Here is a 19,585-nt window from a genome sequence, read left to right as displayed (position 1 = left end):
AAAACCAAAGATCAATATCCCTTATGAGCACTGATGCAGAGATTCTCGACAAAACACTGACAAACCAAATCTGACAACACATTTATGGAATTATACAGTATGATGAAGTGAGATTCATCCCAGGAATGCGGAAGTTCAACATAAGAAAATCAGTGAATGAAATACACCATATGAATAGAACAAAGGAGAAAAACCACATAATCATCTCAATAGAGGCAAAGAAAGCATTTGACAAAATTTAACACCTTTTTGTGAAAAAAATTGCTCAGTAAACTAAAGGCATAGCATAGAAAATACAGTCAATGATATTGTAATAGCATTGTGTGGTAACAGATGGTCGCTACATTTGTGATGGTCCTGGTGTAACTTATAGAGAAGGTGAAATCACTGTGTTGTATACCTGAAACATTGTAACACGTATAAACACATGTAGCATTAAGTGTCAACTACTCAAAAAATTTTAAATAAATAATTTAAAAAAACACTCAGGAAACTAGGAATAAAAGGAAACTTCCTTAATATGATAAAGGGCACATACAAAAATCCACAGTAATATACAGTTGACCCTTGGACCACATGTGTTTGAACCATGTGGGTCCAATTTTTTTTGGATAAATATAGTCCAGTACTATAAATTTATTTTCTTTATGATTTTCTTAACATTTTCTTTTATCCAGCTTAGATTATTGTAAGAAAATGGTATGCAATATGTATAACATACAAAATATGTGTTAATTGGCTGTTATTGATAAGCTTTCCTGTCAGCAATAGGCTATGAATAGTTAAGGTTTTTGAGGAGTCAATGAGACTGCTATTCTCTTGGCACTTAAACATTATAATTCGATATGTAAGTGGTATTTGTTTCATTCATTTTTTTGAATTATTAAGTTTTAAAAATTCATTTGAAATATTTGGTTACATTTTTTTTTAATCTGCTCCATGGAAGCGTTTTTCTCATGAATGTCCTTTGGCTCCTGTTTTCCTTCAAGTTTTGCATTTATATTTTCTATTCCTGCTTCTTTTTTGTTTTTGTTTTTGTTTTTTTTGTTTTTGTTTTTTTTTTGAATGAAGAGAGTTCTTCCTGTACTACTTTTTAGGATATTGGAAGTAGGTGTCTCAGGGTAGCTACTGTCTTCCAAATTTATAGGAATTTTCCTTATAATCAGGCTTGTATGTAGGAACTTATTTCATTCTCCTCGGCTAGAGAAGATTTGCTGCTTTAGGACTGCTCATAGTATAGGCTGTCTCACTACCTTTTTGCCATACCAGCAGCCTAATTTCTGCTAGTGTAGCTTGTTTGTGTGATTCCTTATTTAGTACTGTCTCCTCTATTACTTCACACTGTGAGGAGCAAAGTTCCTTCCCCTAGCTCATGTCCCCTTTTTTTGTTGTTGCAAATGTGGTTTCCATTTTATACCTCAGGAAGTATGCTTGAAGAGATGTCTGCACAACCCCCTTCAATTTTGGAGCCTCATGCCTTATATTCACCCTCTTTCTCCAGTTTTGTCTCTCTTTTGGCCTTTCACTTATATTTTCATATGTTTCCTAGATTTATTGGAGATCATGTTTGCTTTTTTATTTATTTATTGCTTTTGGGTAATTTCTTAGAGGAGTAAGGAGATTCTCACTTTGCTCTGTCATCAACACCAGAGTCACGTAAAGTATATTTTTTTGTTAGTGCTTCACATATTCATTTAATCAAAATATTTTAAACTGGATTAAATTTCATAATTATAATAAATGTGGAATGTATTTGCACTTATTTAATAAAGACTCTAGCATTTAGTATGTGCCAAGTCTGTTCTAAGTGCTTTACAAATATGTACATTTCATCCTCATAATAATCCTATGAGGTAGGTGTTCTTTTTATAGGAAACTGAAGCACAGGCAGGAAAATTAACTTGCCCAATGTTGCCTAATTAATAAGAAATAAGAACACTTTCTACCTTTCATTTTATGACGATAGCATTTTGAATCTTGGCATCATCCATTTATGCCTGTACTAATGAATCTCTTGAGAGCAGAGTCCATGTCTCATTCGTTTATATTTCCTGTGCCTGTTTAGCAGAATACCTGAAATTCAGAAGATACTTGGTGAATGTTGTTGGTGAATATTTTTATTAGGAGCCAAATAATTTCCTCTCTGCAAGACTTGTATAGTTTCAGTTCTTTATTCTACTTGTTTTGTATAAAAAATTTTTTTTTGAGTGCATGACACAAGCAGGGGAGAGGAGCAGAGGGAGAGGGAGAAGCAGGCTCCCTGCTGAGCAGAGAGCCCAATGTGGGACTCAGTCCCAGAACCCTGGGATCATGACCTGAGCCGAAGGCAGACACTTAACTGACCGAGTCACCCAGGCACTCCATAAAGGGGTTTTGATGAAAGAGTTGTCGACATGCTGATAATACAAGTATACTAGTTCCCTTATACCACTTTGCTGTCCATGCTAAAAGATTCTTTTTATATCCTAATACTAGTTGTATTTATACAGTGTTATTTGTAAAATAACAGGGTGAACTAACTCAGAATAATAAAAATGTGGTAGTCATCTTATAGTCCATTTGCTTTTATTGCTGAGTTTTATTCCATTTTAAGAATATACCACTTTCGTTTTGGTATTCTTTTCTTAAAAATTATTTTTATTAATATAATGTTTTATTTTTATTAATATAATATATTATTTGCTCAAGGGGTACACGTCTGTGAATCATTAGGCTTACCCATTTCACAAGAATATATCACTTTAAAAAATTTTTATTTAAATTCCAGTTAGTTAACATGTAGTGTAATATTAGTTTCAAGTGTACAATATAGTGATTCAGCACTTCCATACAACACCTGGTGTTTATTACAAGTGCACTCCTTAATCCCCATCACCTATTTAACCTATCCCCCTATCCATCTCCCCTCTGGTAACCATCAGTTTGGTCTCTATAGTTAAGAGTCTGTTTCTTGGTTTACCCCTCCCTCCCTCCCTCCCTCCCTCTCTCTATCTCCCTCTCTCTTACCTTTGCTCATTTGTTTTTGTTTCTTAAATTCCACCTGTGAGTGAAGTCATATGGTATTTGTCTTCCTCTGGTTAATTTATTTCACTTAGCATAATACTTCTTGCTCCATCCATGTCATTGCAAATTGGCAAGCTTTTATTCTTTCTTTCTTTTCTTTGGCTGAGTAATATTCCATTATCTATACCTGTATCTATCTCTCTATCTATATACACATACATACCACATCTTTATCCATCATCAGTTGATGGGCACTTGGCTGCTTTCACAGTCTAAGTATTGTAGATAATGCTGCTACAAACATTGGGGTACATGTATCTCTTTGAATTAGTATTTTTGTGTTATTTGGGTAAAATAGTAGTGCTGTTGCTGGATCATAGGGTTGTTCTATTTTTGACTTTTTAAGGAACCTCCATATTGTTTTCTAGAGTAGCCATACCAGCATTCCTACCAACAGTGCAGGAGGGTTCCCCTTTTTCCACATCCTTGTCAATACCTGTTGTTTCTTGTGTTGTTGATTTTAGCTCTTTTGACGGGTGTGAGGTGATCTCTCATTGTAGTTTTGATTTGTATTTCCCTGCTGATGAGTGATGTTGAGCATTTTTTCGTGTGTCTCTGTTGGCCATCTGTATGTTGCTTTGAAAGGTTGTCTATTTGTGGCATCTGCCCATTTTTTAATTGGATTATTTTTTTTTTTTTTGGGTGGTGAGTTTTAGAAGTTCTTGATGTATTTTGGATATATATTGCTGTTTGTTGATTTATTAAACCACTGATGAATACCTGGACTGTTTCCTGTTTTTGTCTGTTCATGAATAAAGGTGCTATAAATATTTTCATGAAGTGTTTTCAGGGACTTATGTTTTCATTTCTCTTGGTAAATGCCTACTTCTAAATTGCTAAGATATGTGCTTAATTATATAAGAAATACCATATTTTCCCCAAAGTATTGTATTATTTTATATTCCCACCAATAACAAAATTTCATTTCTCTGTAGGCTCACTGATATTTATAGTTGCCAGTGTTTTAAATTTTAGCCATTTAGTGCATGCATTTATCTTTATTTTTAACATTCATCATTATGGTTGTTGATATCCTATTTCCATTATCACCATTAATAATTTGAACATTTTTGGGGCATCTAGGTGGCTCAGTTGGTTAAGCCTCTGCCTTCAGCTCAGGTCATGATCTCAGAGTCCTGGGATCAAGCCCCATGTTGGGCTCCCTGCTGAGCGGGGAGCCTGGTTCTCCCTCTCCCTCTGCCTCTCCCCCTGCTTGGGTGCGTTCTCTCTGTCAAGTAAGTAAACTCTTAAAAAATAATAATAATAATTTGAACATTTTTAGGTTTTCTTCTGATCCTGGCAATGAATTACGGAGTTAGGGAGTTCCGAAGACAACTCGTACTTTTTTTTTTTTTTTTAAAGATTTTATTTATTTATTTGACAGAGATCACAAGTAGGCAGAGAGGCAGGCAGAGAGGTAGAGAGAGAGAGAGGAGGAAGCAGGCTCCCTGCTGAGCAGAGAGCCCGATGTGGGGCTCAATCCCAGGACCCTGGGATCATGACCCGAGCCGAAGGCAGAGGCTTTAACCCACTGAGCCACCCAGGCGTCCCGACAACTCGCACTTTTGACAGCAACTGCAAGTTTGGAGGTCCCTAGGATACCCTCACTTCTGAAATGACTTGCAAGATCAGGGGTCCCCTGGACCATCCTTAGATTTGATAATTTATAGAAGGACTCACACAACTCACTGAAAGTTTACTGAAGGTTGTGGTTTTTTAATAGTGAAGGGATGTAATTTAAAATCAACCAAGGGGAAGAGGTATGTTTGGTTACTTGGATGTGATTGACTGCCCATGGGCTAACTTTAGTTTCCAGCTCCTTCAGAGGTTGAGTTCATACCATGTGCCCCCGCCCCCCTCTTCTCCACACCACTCTCAATAAATCACATTGTTAGTATAGGCTATTTGCCACGGACTGAAGTCCCCAGGTAAATAAAAACACTGTTATCAGTCATAGCATTCCAAAGGTTTAGAGATTACTCCCCAGAAGCCAAGGGCAAAGGCCAGATCTCAGTCATAGCAGTGAGATCAGTCAGCACTCCCTGATCTCTGGGTCCCAGCTATGCTGGTAACCAGTTAAGCCCACCTGTGGATCCCTGCCTCTTGCTCCTCTGCGTTTTCAAATAATTTTGTAAGCACCTAATTTCTTGCATTGACTCACTTTAGACTGGAATGTCCAGAGTAAAGAATTTGTTTCTAGTGCTGGAAAGAAAGGAAGAAAGAAAGTGAGAGAGAGAAAGGAAAAAAGAAAAGAAGGGAGAAAAGAAAAGGAGAAAGGAAAGGAAAGGAAGAGGGAAGGAGGGAGGAAAAGACACCGCCAAGCACAAAAATTTAGTAACTGGAAAAGAAAACATTTTGATTCAAAGAGGAAAAGACCCCATCCCCCCCACCTCCCCTCCAGCAACCCTCAGTTTGTTGCCTATAGTTAAGAGTCTCTAATGGTTTGCCTTCCTCTCTGTTTTCATCTTATTTTATTTTTCCTTCTCTTCCCCTTTGTTCATCTGTTTTGTTTCTTAAATTCCACATATGAGTGACATTATATGATATTTGTCTTTCTGTGACTGACTTATTTCACTTAGCATAATACCCTTTAGTTCTATCCATATTGATGCAAATGGCAAGATTTAATTTTTTTGATGGCTGAGTAATATTCCATTTTACACACACACACACACACACACACACACACACACACACAGAGACACACACACCCATACCATACCTTTATCCATTCATCTGTCAATGGACATTTGTGGGCTTTCCATATATTAGCTATTGTAGACATTGCTGCTATAAACATTGGGGTACAGGTGCCCCTTTGGATCACTGTGTTTGTATCCATTGGATAAATACCTAGTAGTGCAATTGCTGGGTTGTAGGGTAGCTCTATTTTATGTATATTTCTGACTTATGTTTCATTGTCTGTTTACTCATGTTTCATTACCAAGCTATCTTAAGTATTGTCACTTTTTTTTTTAAAGATTTTATTTATCTATTTGACAGAGAGAGAAATCACATGTAGGCAGAGAGCAGGCAGAGAGAGAGGGAAGCAGACTTCCTATTGAGCGGAGAACCCGATGTGGGCCTCGATCCCAGGACCCTGAAATCATGACCTGAGCCCAAAGCAGAGGCCTAACCGACTGAGCCACCCAGGAGCCCAAGTATTGTCACTTTTTAAATTAATTTTTATTATCTGGTGAGAGTAGGTCTTTTTAAAAATATTATTCTTTTTCAGAACGTTTATAAGTATTCTCTTTTTTTTTTTGAAGATTTTATTTATTTATTTGATAGATAGAGATCACAAGTAGGCAGAGAGGCAGGCAGAGAGAGCGAGAGGAGGAATCAGGCTTCCTGCTGAGCAGAGAGCCCGATATGGGGCTCGATCCCAGGACCCTAGGATCATGACCTGAGCCAAAGTCAGAGGCTTTAACCCACTGAGCCACCCAGGCGCCCCCGTTTATAAGTATTCTTAAATGTTCATTTTTCTTTATGAGCTTTATAATCAACCTATCTAGTTAAAAGAAAAATATTTTTGAAATAATGGCCAACTTAACTCTCCAACCCTTAGCAACCACTGATCTATCTACTTTCTGTCTCTGTAGGCTTGCCTATTCTGGGACATTCTGTATGAATGGAATGATATAATATGTGGCCTTTTATGTGACTTCTTAGCATAGTACTTTCCAAGTTCATTCATATGGCATCATGTATCAGTGTTTCATTCCTTTTTTGAATAATATTCCGTCATATGAATATACCACATCTTGTTTATCTGATCATCAGTTGATGGACATTTGGGATGTTTCCACTTTTTGGCGATCATAAATAATGCTGCTATGAACATTCATTTACAAGTTTTTGTATAAACATATGTTTTAAGTTTTCTTGGGTGTATACCTAGGAATAGAACTGCTGTGTTGTATGGTAACTCTTTGTTTAACCTTTTGAGGAACTCCCAGACTATGATTTTCTGAAGCAGCTGCATCTTTTTACATTCCTGCCAACTTCGTTTCTCCATGTCCTTGCTATCACTTGTTCTTGTCCATCTGTTTAATTATAGCATCCATTATATTTCTAAAGACGTTTATGAGAAACTGATGTTGAATTTTAACAAATGCTTTTTCATCTTATATGGAGATTATGAGAAGTTTTTTTTTTTTGTTCTCTCTTGACTGAATTATAATAAATAGATTTCTAATATTAATGATGTTGATTTTGAATAGTTGTCAACTTGGGTTTGTTTTCTTTCGTTAGAACAGAAAATTACTTAGTAGACATGTAATTGTGTCATAACAACTAAAAATTCCACTGAGAGCTTTAAAATTAGTTGATATGCATGTTCAGAGTAAGAGAGTTCCTATTTTCTTGGTGACTTCACTTGAATATCCTTATTTCAAGATGATTTACATCTAAGCTTTCAAGCTAAATAAATAAACACTAAACACTAAATAAGTACTACTACTAAGTAAAGAGCTTAAATATTTGCTTTCATGTTTTGTAAAATATTAAAAAATTCTACCTCCTTCCAAATATGGGTAAGTTTTCAGATTTTTTAGTGGGGAAAGTATAAGCTAGTTCATTTTATTTTATTTTATTTTTTAAAGATTTTATTTATTTATTTGACAGACAGAGATCACAAGTAGGCAGAGAAGCAGGCAGAGAGAGGGGGCAGGAAGCAGGCTCCCTGCTGAGCAGAGAGCCTGATGTGGGGCTCGATCCCAGGACCCTGGGATCATGACCTGAGCCGAAGGTAGAGGTTTTAAACCACTGAGCCACCCAGGCGCCCCAAGCTAATTCATTTTTGCCTGGGTATTTATGGTAGGTGGGAAGATCACATATTTGGTAGTACTAGTCATAATAATTTCTGGTACAATTTTAGTAAAACAACATGAGTACATAAAGGTGTATGCATGTATTTATATGAGTGCATTTATTTAAAAATGAGGACATTTCAATCGGGGAAAGACAACTATCATATGATCTCCCTGATATGAGGAAGTGGAGATGCAACATGGGGGGCTTGGGGGGTAGAAAAAGAATAAATGAAACAAGATGGGATCGGGAGGGAGACAAACCATAAGTGACTCTTAATCTCACAAAACAAACTGAGGGTTGCTGGGGGGAGGGGGGTCGGGAGAGGGGGGTGGGGTTATGGACATTGGGGAGGGTATGTGCTATGGTGAGTGTTGTGAAGTATATAAACCTGGCGATTCACAGACCTGTACCCCTGGGGATAAAAATACATTATATGTTTATTAAAAAATAAATAAATTAAATAAAAATGAGGACATTTTTTCAAACACGATAGATATTCTTACTAAAACATCAGAAAATAGTGGAAGCAAAAGAAGGAAGTTGAAAACCTGTAATCCCGCTACCCAGAGAAAACTTAATGACTGTTTTGATGTGTGTGTTATATAAAACAGTATATAAATGCATACAGTGTATTTATATATGTGTATATAATATATAGTTTGTATGCTTTAAGGACAATAGACTCATTGTATTATATTTATTTATTTATTTATTAAAAAGATTTTATTTATTTATTTGAGAGAGTGAGAGAGAGCATGAGAGGGGAGAGGGTCAGAAGGAGAAGCAGACTCCCTGTTGAGCAGGGAGCCTGATGTGGGACTTGACCTGAGCCGAAGGCAGTGGCTTAACCAATTGAGTCACCCAGGCATCTGACTTATTATATTTTAAAGGACTGTGTTAAATGCTTTAAAAAGTACAGTACCCCTTAAGGAAAAGATATGCTATACTTTTTTCCACCTTTTTACTATAGTAAAATATGTATGGCATAAAATGTACTATCTTAGCCATTTTTAAGTGTACAGTTTAGTGGTATTAAGTACTTCATATTGTTCTTCAACTATCACTATCATCCATCTCCAGAACTCCTCAACTTGTAAAACTGAAACTATACTGGTTAAGTAATGACTCCTCTGATGCTCTCCTTCCAGCCCCTCGAGACCTCCATTCTTTCTGTCTATATGATTTTTTTTTTTAGGTCTTATTTATTTGACAGACAGAGATCACAAGTAGGCAGAGAGGCAGGTGGAGAGAGAGGGGGAAGGAGGCTCCTCACTGAGCAGAGAGCCTGATGTGGGGCTCGATCCCAGAACCCTGGGATCACGATCTGAGCCGAACGCAGAGGCTTTAACTCACTGAGCCACCCAGGCGCCCCTGTCTATATGATTTTGACTACTCTAAGTACCTCATATAAATGGAATCCTAGAGTATTTGCCTTTTTGTGACTGACTTCATTAAGTGTAATGTCGTTAAGGTTCATCCTTGTTATAGCATATATGTCAGTATTTCCTTCCTTTTTAAGGCTATGTAACAGTTACTCACTAAAGGGGCGCCTGGGTGGCGCAGTGGGTTAAAGCCTCTGCCTTCGGCTCAGGTCATGATCTCAGGGTTCTGGGATGGAGCCCCGCATCAGGCTCTCTGCTTGGCAGGGAGCCTGCTTCCCCCTCTCTCTCTGCCTGCCTCTCTGCCTACTTGTGATTTCTGTCTGTCAAATAAATAGATAAAATCTTAAAAAAAAAAAACCCAGTTATTCACGAAAAACAAATGTAGTAAGATCTTAAATAGTTGTTTTTCTTATATAAGAAATGAATAGTCATGTTGGTAAATTTAAATAACTGTTAAAGTGGAAGTTTTGGCTTAAATTGTCTCCCCCCCCCCCCCCCCCGCAAATCCCACCCTTTTCTTTCTATTTTTCACTTTTTACTCTGATATTTCTGCCTTGATGAAGTGCTTTTAAGAGTACAGGTATCTGGCCCCTAACAGAAAAGTCTTAAGCTCAAACTATTCAAGGTAAATTGTCAGTATTAACATATTTCATTGACTACTTGCCTATGGTTTATAAGGTGTACTGTTATTTCATGTACTATTGAAGTAAAAGAAAATACTGCTAATCATTACTAAAAGGTGAATCCCAATATCATAAATGTTAAAATGTGAAAAGTGTTACCATAGAATCTGTCAAATATAATACATGTATGGAAAGGGTACATCCATTATATCACATTTAGTGTCCTTGTACTTTGTATTGTAACTCTTGCTGCAAAGGACTGGAATGAAGGAATTGATTTGACTGTTCTTCATATTGCTAAGCTGATCAAAATTTGATTTTCTTCTTTTTGAAAAGTTTTATTCATTTTAGAGAGAGAGCGAGAGAAAGAGAACACATGGTGGGGGAGGGGCAGTGCGCGAGACAGTCTTAAGCAGACTGTGCACTGAGCATGGAGTCCGATGGAGGGGCTCGATCTCATGACCCTGAGATTAACAGTTTAGCCAAAACGAATAATCAGGTGTGTAACTGACTGTGCCACTCAGGCACCCCTGATTTTTTTTTTTTTAAGATTTTATTTTTTAAGTTATCTGCACCCAGCATGGGGCTTGAACTTAAAACCCTGGGATCAAGAATTACATGCTTTACTAACCAAGGCAGCCCTCCAAATTTGTGGTGCCCCCCAAATTCAATTTTTACTTTGTTTTCTGTAGTTCCCTCTACACTGATTAAGTTCAGTAAACATTTTTAGTGCCTACTATGCATTAGTCCTTGTCATAAAAGTACATATATAGCTTTTACTGTGTGTTAGACATGGTTTGAGCACTTAATGTATTTTAATTAAGTAAATTTTACACTATCCCTGTGATGTGGATACTGTTACTATTCCCCTTCTGAGGCACAGAGCAGTCAAGTGACTTGACCAAGGTCATACAACTAGTACATGGTGGAGGCAGGATTTGAATGTTTGATTTGATTTTCTGACTCCAGAGTCTTTTGTCAGCAGTACTCCTAGGAACATAAATGAATAATATGTTGTACTTTCCCTGAACACAGTTTACCAGGTAGTATCTGAGGGTGGGTTGATAAGTTTACATAAAATTTTTGTTATACTTCTGGTAATGAATTTTTATTTGTGTTTTTAGGACATTCAGTCAGAAGAAAGCTGCCATTGAAAGAGAGTATGCACAGGTAAGCTTGGAAATTGAGGTGACCATTCTAGGTATACCTCTTCTTTGGCTTAAAGGCAGATGTGGTTGTTGGAGAGAAACTTTGTTATCCCTGCATCCTTTTTTTTTTTTTTTTTAAATTTCTGGCTATCTCACTTTGATCCTCCTTTTTACTTCATTTGAATCTCTAGACGAGGAGGTAAGTGGCTCCTTATGAAGGTTATGAGCCTTTGGAGAGAAGATAATATTTATAGAATTTTTAAGTATTTGCAAGTGTAAGTAATCATACAGTTTATGAGTATATATACTTGACTCTTGAACAAAATGGATTTGAACTGCACGGTTCTGCCTATACATGGGATTTTTTTCCCCCAATAAATTTATGTACCATTTTGTGAATGTATTTCTTCTTCCTCAGTTTTGTTACTAACATTTTTTTAGGTTAGTTTTTTGTAAAAATACTGTATATAATATATATATACAAAATATATGTTAATTGGCTACTTATGTTATCAGTAAGTCTTCTGGTCAACAGTAGGGTTTTAGTAGTTACATTTTTGTGAATCAAAGTTGTATGTAGATTGCTGACTACATTGGGGGTTGGCACCCCTAATCCCCACATTGTACAGGGGTTATCTGTATATTCATTCTCTAATATATCCTATTCTTTACAGTCTTATGGAAGGTTAATTTTATCCAGTTAGGCATTTATTTCTATTTAGGTCCCTGTTGATAGAGAATGATGTACTTTCAATGGATGGCATAGTGCTATTTCTAGGGAAATTTAAGCATTTCCTTCTTTTATTTTCTTTTATTATTTTCTTTTTTAATTTTTTTTTAAGATTTTATTTATTTATTTGACAGACAGAGATCACAAGCGGGCAGAGAAGCAGGCAGAGAGAGAGAGGAGGAAGTAGGCTTCCCTCAGAGCAGAGAGCCCGAAGCGGGGCTCGATCCCAGGACCCTGGGATCATGACCTGAGCCGAAGGCAGAGGCTTTAACCCACTGAGCCACCCAGGCGCCCCTATTTTATTTTATTTTTTTAAAAGATTTTATTTATTTATTTGACAGACAGAGATCACAAGTAGGCAGAGAGGCAGGCAGAGAGGAGAGAGGAGGACGCAGTCTTCTGCTGAGCAGAGCCTGTTGAGGGGCTTGATCCCAGGACCCTGGGATCATGACCCAAGCTGAAGGCAGAGACTTTAACCCACTTAGCCACCCAGGGGCTCCTCCTTCTTTTATTTTAATTAGAATTTTATTTGCTCCCAGGTAACTAAATGTGCCAAGAAAAAATTATGTTGGTATATCATTTTGTAGATCTGTAAAGAATTAATAACTACCTTTCCTTGTATAAAAACAGTTTGACATGATTTGGAAATTTTGGCCCTTGTAAGCAGTTACTTTCTATGTGGAACAAAATTCTAAAATTGATGTCTTTCCACTCCCAAAATTATAAATGTCAGGTTTTGATTTTAGTTTTATTCTGATTTCACTGTGGTTAACAAGGTAACTGTATTTTATTTGATAATCTTAGAAGATAATTATTTCTTGAAAGATAGACAGATTAATTCATTAATTCGACCATTAGTTATTGAGTGCTTGTAAATCAGGTACTTTACATAATGAATTAGTGTCAGTTTTAATAATTAGTGCTGAACCTTATTCTATGCAAATTTAATAAGTACTAGTAATGATAGCTAAAATTTATTGAATCCTTGTACTAGGCATTTTGCTGATTTTTTTTCATACAGTTTCTTTAATGTTCTGCTGATTATTTTATATACATTATCTGGTGTAATCCTCTCAACAGACCTGTAAAATAGGGCAGTTATTATGCCTTTAATAGATGTTTCCACTGAGACCAAAGTATGTGATCTGCCCTTAAAATTTATATGAAATGAAAATTTTTGTATATTTGTCTGGAACATGATTTAAAGTTTTAATAATCAAATAAATAAGACAGGCCATTTATTAAAAATATAAGACAGTACATTAAATTGCATGAAAATTAGCAGTCCTTTGTCCCAATCACAATCACCATCCTCAGAGAAAAGATTAAAAGTAGATGACTATTTTGGTTCTCCTGGTGATCATTTCCGTATCTTTAAATAATGTGCTTATAACTGATTCGTGATTTATCAATTCTAGACATTATTGCTAGATTATTTCGTATAATAAATAAGAAATTAGTTTCCTAAGCCATTCCTTTTGGCCTACTCTTTCCATTGTAATTCGGCACTATTTTGGCGCCTTTGTTATTTTTCTAACTCTAAATGATATATTTAGACTTCTGTTTCTTGTTCTGTTAAGTGCATATATTTATGTTTTTATGTGTGTTTGTGTATTTATAGCATATATTTATGTTATTTGTGTGTAAACATATGTATTTTTGTGTATACATAGGTATATAGTATAGTGGAATTGCATTTTACAGAGCAGTCTAATTTATTCTTGAAAAACTTCTTTAAATGTCTTTTAAGTAAATTATACCTGGTTTTGTTTATACAATTCTATATAATAATGTATAAACTGTATAAGATACCTAATGTATATTTTAAAATTTCATAGAATAATAATATTCAGAAATTAAAGTGTTCCAGTGTCTCTCTGCTTGGGAGAAGTCATTTGGAGAGTCAGCATGCTGATTCTTCTTTTTTTTTTTTTTTTTTTGTGTCATATTTACTTCTTAGGTGATTTTTCTCAGTTCTCCTTACTCTTCAATATTTTTTCCAATTAATTTTTCAATTTATTTCTTGATGATATAGACAAAGCTATCTCTATACTCTTCTTTAACTGCCTCACCAGTGTTTACTTCTTATTGGTAGTAGAGAAACCCCTCAAATGACTGACATTCTATCTGTGGATTTTGCTAGATGACGTCAGACTTATTTGCATTTGCTATTTGAGGACCTACCCTCATTGGTGATGGGATGTGGTCAGAGAGGACAGCTGGACTATTTAAATTATTATTTTTTTTCTTTTCTTCTCTGGCTCAGTATAGGGTTGAAATTTTGGGGGGTAGATTTTGAAAATTGAAATGGCGTGCCCGGCTGGCTTAGTCAGTAGAGCGTGCAACTTGATCTTGAGGTTGTGAGTATAGGTGCAGAGGTTAAAAGAAAAAGATTTAGAAATTGAAATACAGCATATATACAGTAAGATGGACAAATCTTGAGTATACTGTTTGATAAATTTTTATGAAGTGAACATAGTCCCGTAGCTACTATTCAGATTAAGATGTAAAACATTAATTACCAGGGTCTGAGAAGCAGTCATTACTCCTACCTTTCAGTGGTAAACAGTGCACTGATTCTTTTTTTTTTTTTTTAAGATTTTATTTATTTATTTATTTGACACAGAGAGAGAGAGAGAGAGAGAGATCACAAGTAGGCAGAGAGGCAGGCAGAGAGAGAGGAGGAAGCAGGCTCCCCGAGGAGCAGAGAGCCTGATGCGGGGCTCTATCCCAGGATCCTGGGATCATGACCTGAGCCGAAGGCAGAGGCTTTAACCCATTGAGCCACCCAGGCGCCCCAGTGCACTGATTGTTATCACAATAGTTACCACAAACAGTTTACTGTTTTTGAATTTAAATTAAATGATATCCTGTACTGTGTATTCTTCTGTGTCTGATTTCTTTCATTCACCATTCAGTTTTGAGCTTCATATACGTTGTGTGTAGGAGTAGCTTATTCCTTTTCATTACTATATATAATATCCACCGAATGAATATGTCACAATTTGTTTTCCAGTTTACTGATGATTAAAATTTGAATTGCTTCCAGTTTTGGATGATTTTGACTAGTGCTTCTAAGGAAAACTGTTGTACATGTTTTTTGGTGGACATATGGATGCATTGCTGTTAGGTAAACACCTGGGAGTAGAACTGCTGGGTCACCGGGTGTGTGTGTGTGTGTGTATATATATATATATATATATATATGCACTTTATTAGTTACAACTGGTTTTCCAAAGTGATTATACCAGTTTACATGCTCAGCAGCAAAGTATGAGAGTTCTAGTTGCTCCACATCTTTGCCAACACTTGGTATTGTCTACAATTAAAAGTGACATTCTGATGAATGTATAGTAATAGCCCATTTTCTTTTTAATAAGCTGTTTAGAAATTGATGTATAACGTGTACAGAAAAGTGTATGAATCCCAAGTACAGCTCCATGAATTTTCTAAGTGAACACACCCATATAACTAGTACCCAGGTCAAGAAACAGAACATTAATACCACCCCAAAAATCTCTCTTTTGCCCCTCCCTCTTTACTGTTCTCACTCTTATGCAAGTATTCAACTGACTCTTTTCTTTTCTTTTTTAAGATTTTATTTACTTATTTGTCAGAGAGCCAGCACAAGCAGGCAGAGTGGCAGGTAGAGGCGGAGGGAGAAGCAGGCTCCCCAGCAAGCAAAGAGCCCAATGAGGGACTAGATCCCAGGATCCTGGGATAATGACCTGAGCCTAAAGCAGCCACTTAACCAACTGAGCCACCCAGGTGTACCTGATTTTTTTCTTAAACAGCCTTCAGAGTGCCTGGCTGGCTCAGACAATAGAACATGCAATTCTAGATCTCGGGGTTGTGAGTTTAAGCCCCACATTGGGTGTAAAGATTACTTAAAAATAAATCTTAAAAAACAAACAAACAAACCCAGCCTTATTTAGTTATATACCTGTGGAACTATCATCACAATCAAGATAAGAACATGTCTGTAGCCATCAAGAGTTTCCTTATGTCTCATTATAATCCCTCCCTTTTACTCATCCCTCAGTGATTATCTTTTCCCTATTATCACTCAGGCAATCACTAATCTACTTTTTATCAGTATAGATTAGTCTGCATTTTTTAGAATTTTAATTCTATATAAATGAAATTATATGGTATGTACTCTTGTCTGGCTTCTTTTATCATCATAATTATTTTATAATTTATGTTGTGTGTATCAATAGTTCATTTCTTCTTTTGTTTTCATGCTGAGTGGTATTCTATTATATGGATATACCACAATTTGTTTATCCATTCACCTCTTGATCGACATTATGTTTTATATTTAGATATTTTAAATAAAGATGCTATGAATATTTTTGTATGGACAGATGGTTTCATTTCTCTTGGGTGAATACATTAGAGTGGAATAGCTGGGTCTTCTTAAGTAATTGCCAGATAATTTTCTAAAGAAGTTGTACCATTTTATATTCCCACCAGCAGTATATGAAAGTGTCAGTTGTTCTATATTTTCCCCAACACTGGATATGGTCTTTTCAATTCCAGATATTGTAATAGGTTCACAGTGATATTCATTGTGGTTTTAATTTGCATTTACCTAATAGTTAATGATGTTAAGCATTATTTTCATGTGTTTATTTGCTGTTGGTACATATTCTTTGATAAAGTGTTCAAATCTTTTGCAAATTAAAAAAAGTGATTTTTTTTCTTATTTAAAAAATTTTATTATGGAAAATTTTCAAGCATGTATGAAAGTAGGGATTAGAACAGTGAATTCTTACTAGCTGTTACCTGGCCTCAGCTATTACCAGTGCATTACCAAACATTTCATTTATAGCTTCCTGCTTGCTTTCCCTTGCTAAATACATTTGAGAGGCATAACTTATACATCATTAAATATCATCCATTTGTAATGTATAATTAAATGTTTTTTTGCAGATTTATAGGTTTATGCAACTGTCAGCACAGTTTAGTTTTAGAATATTTCTATTAATCCAGTGAGTCTTCTGTGCTTGTTTGCAGTCAATTTCTGTTTCCTCAGGCGGCTATCAGCTTTATGTCTCTGTAAATTTGCCTTTTTGGACATGTCATAAAAATGTACTCTTACAACAAGATGTACTCTTGCCTGGCTTTCACTTAGCAAATGTTTTTGAAGTTCGTACATGTTTTATCTTGTATCAGTAATCCATTTCTTTTATTGGTGAGTAATATTCCATGGTATGGATACACACACACACACACACACACACACACACACACACACTACATTTTGTTTAGCTCTTCACTAATGGATAGATACTTGGATTGTTTCTGGTTTAGGCTATTATGTATAATGCTACTATAGACATTCACATAGTAGTCATTATTTGGACCTGTGTTTTCATATTCTTGGATGTATATCTAGGACTAGAATTGCCAGGTCATTTGGTAAGTTTATTTTTAACTTTTTAAGAAATGGTCAAACTGTTTTCCATATTGGCTGTATAATTTTGCATTCTCATCAGCAGCATATGTAGGTAGCTGTTTATGTGTAAGTCAATTTCTGGACTTATATTCTGTTCCACTAGTGTATTTTTTTAAACTTTTTGGCCATATTACAGTTTTAATTACTGTAACTTTATAATAAACCTTGATAGCTGGTAGTATTAGAGTCTTCACTATTCTTGGCTCTTTGTATTTCCATATACCATTTAGAATCAGTTTGTTCATTTCCCTGGGGTTTTGGGGTTTTGAGGTTTTGACAGTGATTGCTTTGAATCCTTAGGTGAATTTGGGAAGAATTGACATCTAAACAATGTTAACTCTTCTCAACTATCTCTATTTAGTTCCTTTTTTATTTTTCTCAGTTTTTCCAGTGTTTTAAATATATTATCTAGTTCATCAAAACCTCCATTTTCTTAGAGGCCTCTTTTCTTGAGTCTACAGCCTCTTGTTTCAACCTGTTTTTTCTCTGTAATTGCTGCATAGCTCTTATTTGAGTTAGAGTTATTGATTCTTGGTCCTGTTTTCTAATTAAATTAATAAATAATTAAATTAATTTACCTCCCCAGCTCTGAGCATACCAAATACTATAATACAATCCCCGATATGATTTTAAAGAGCTGCACAATTTCTTTCATATGAATATAACATAAATTAAATATATTTTCTGTAAAAGAATCTGGAAATCAAATAGAAGGAGAAAAAAATTTGTCCCCCCATCTTGTAGAGATTGCCTTAATTAGTACATTAATTAATGTGCTGTCATGTAACCTTATAGTTTTTTTAATCAACATATATGCAACTTACATATATTGAAAGAGTTTATTTAAAATTTATAAATGCACTGTTTTTTTCAGGGTATTCTCTCTTTAGTTACCAATAGCAGTGAACATCTTTCTATATCATTATTGAAGTAACTGCTGATTACAATTTGGAATAATTATATTTCATTTTATTTGGTATAACATTTATTTAACATTTTATTTAACTAATATTTATTAGTTTTTTTCTTTCTAGTTTTACTTTTTTTTGATATAAACACTGTTAGGTTGAACTGCTTTACATTCATCTCTGATTATTTCCTTCCACCAGTTCTTATAAGTGAAATTTCTGGGTCAGAAGTTATGTATAATTTAAGGCGTTAGTAGTCTTAATGTACTGTAAAAAAATAGTTATTTATGTTTCTAGTGGCAGTATATGAGAGTGTCTGTTTTGTGTTATTGCTACTATTAGATGATATAATTATACATATTTTGGGGCCTATTTTTTAAGAGAAATTTGGTATTTTTGTTCTAAGAACAAAAATTCCAGTTAAGGGGTGCCTGGGTGGCTCAGTGGGTTAATCCTCTGCCTTTGGCTCAGGTCATGATCCCAGGGTCCTGGGGTCCAGCCCCTCTGTTCAGCAGGGAGTCTGCTCCCCCCCCACCCCCGTCCCTGGCTGCCTGCCTCTCTGCCTGCTTGTGATCTTTGTCTGTCAAAGAAATAAATAAAATCTTAAAAAAAAATTGCAGTTAAACTCTATGTGACACTGTGCTTTCTTTATCATCTGCTTACAGTTTTTGAAAGAACTCTTTCAGCATTAATTAGAAGTGATATTTTAAAATATCTATTTCTTGGCCATACCTTAAAAGGGAAATATAAGTATAATAAATTGATAAAGGTATTTCTAAAGTGTCTTCCTACTTAAAGTCTGACTGTTCTGAATAACTTTTAGATCCAGAGCCATTAATTTACTTACTTTTCCATACTAGATTACCTCTGTACATCTTAGTATATTAGTAGTGTAGTATTTCTTTCTCTTTTTTTGTTTTTAAGATTTTATTTATTTATTTGACAGAGATCACGAGTGGGGAGAGAGGCAGGCAGAGAGAGAGAGAGGAGGAAGCAGGCTCCATGCTGGGCAGAGAGCCTGATGTGGGACTCGATCCCAGGACCCTAAGATCATGACCTGGGCCGAAGGCAGAGGCTTAACCCACTGAGCCACTCAGGCACCCATAGCATAGCATTTCTTAACAGAATATTCCAGCATTGTCTCCAGGAATTTTTCCCCTTTCCTGATACCATTCTCTAGGTTTTCATACAGGAAGTGTCTTGATCTTAGCAGACAGTGTCAGTGAAGGTTTTTAGACAACACCTGGGATTTTTACATGTTTGTTGTTAGAAATATATAAGAGTTGTAGTTGTCTTCTCAAGGGAACAGAACAACCATCAGCTTCTCTTATATGCTGATCTCACAACTGCAGTTGTGAGATATTGTCAGTGGTTAGATATGCCCTGATTTCAGAGATTTTAAAATGTTTTAAAAAATATGTATCTTAATAGAATTGATTAGCTATGCTTTCCTCC

The 19,585-nt window shown here is 35.6% G+C and overlaps 1 protein-coding gene across 1 annotated transcript in view; it reads left to right on the top strand.

The window, feature by feature from the left end:
- LOC111159602 (FCH and double SH3 domains 2) overlaps positions 1-19,585 on the top strand; it is a 284,659-nt gene that overhangs the window by 34,658 nt on the left and 230,416 nt on the right. The window contains exon 3 of the mRNA XM_022522140.1: positions 11,008-11,053. Coding sequence (XP_022377848.1) covers positions 11,008-11,053 — 46 coding nt within the window. The remainder of the gene's footprint in view (positions 1-11,007; positions 11,054-19,585) is intronic.

This window comes from Enhydra lutris, unplaced genomic scaffold (genome assembly GCF_002288905.1).
Source record: "Enhydra lutris kenyoni isolate GAN:26980312 unplaced genomic scaffold, ASM228890v2 scaffoldscaffold68, whole genome shotgun sequence".
NCBI lineage: Eukaryota > Metazoa > Chordata > Mammalia > Carnivora > Mustelidae > Enhydra > Enhydra lutris.
The sequence above is the reverse complement of the archived record's forward strand: the minus strand, read 5'-3'. Positions and strand labels throughout refer to the sequence as shown.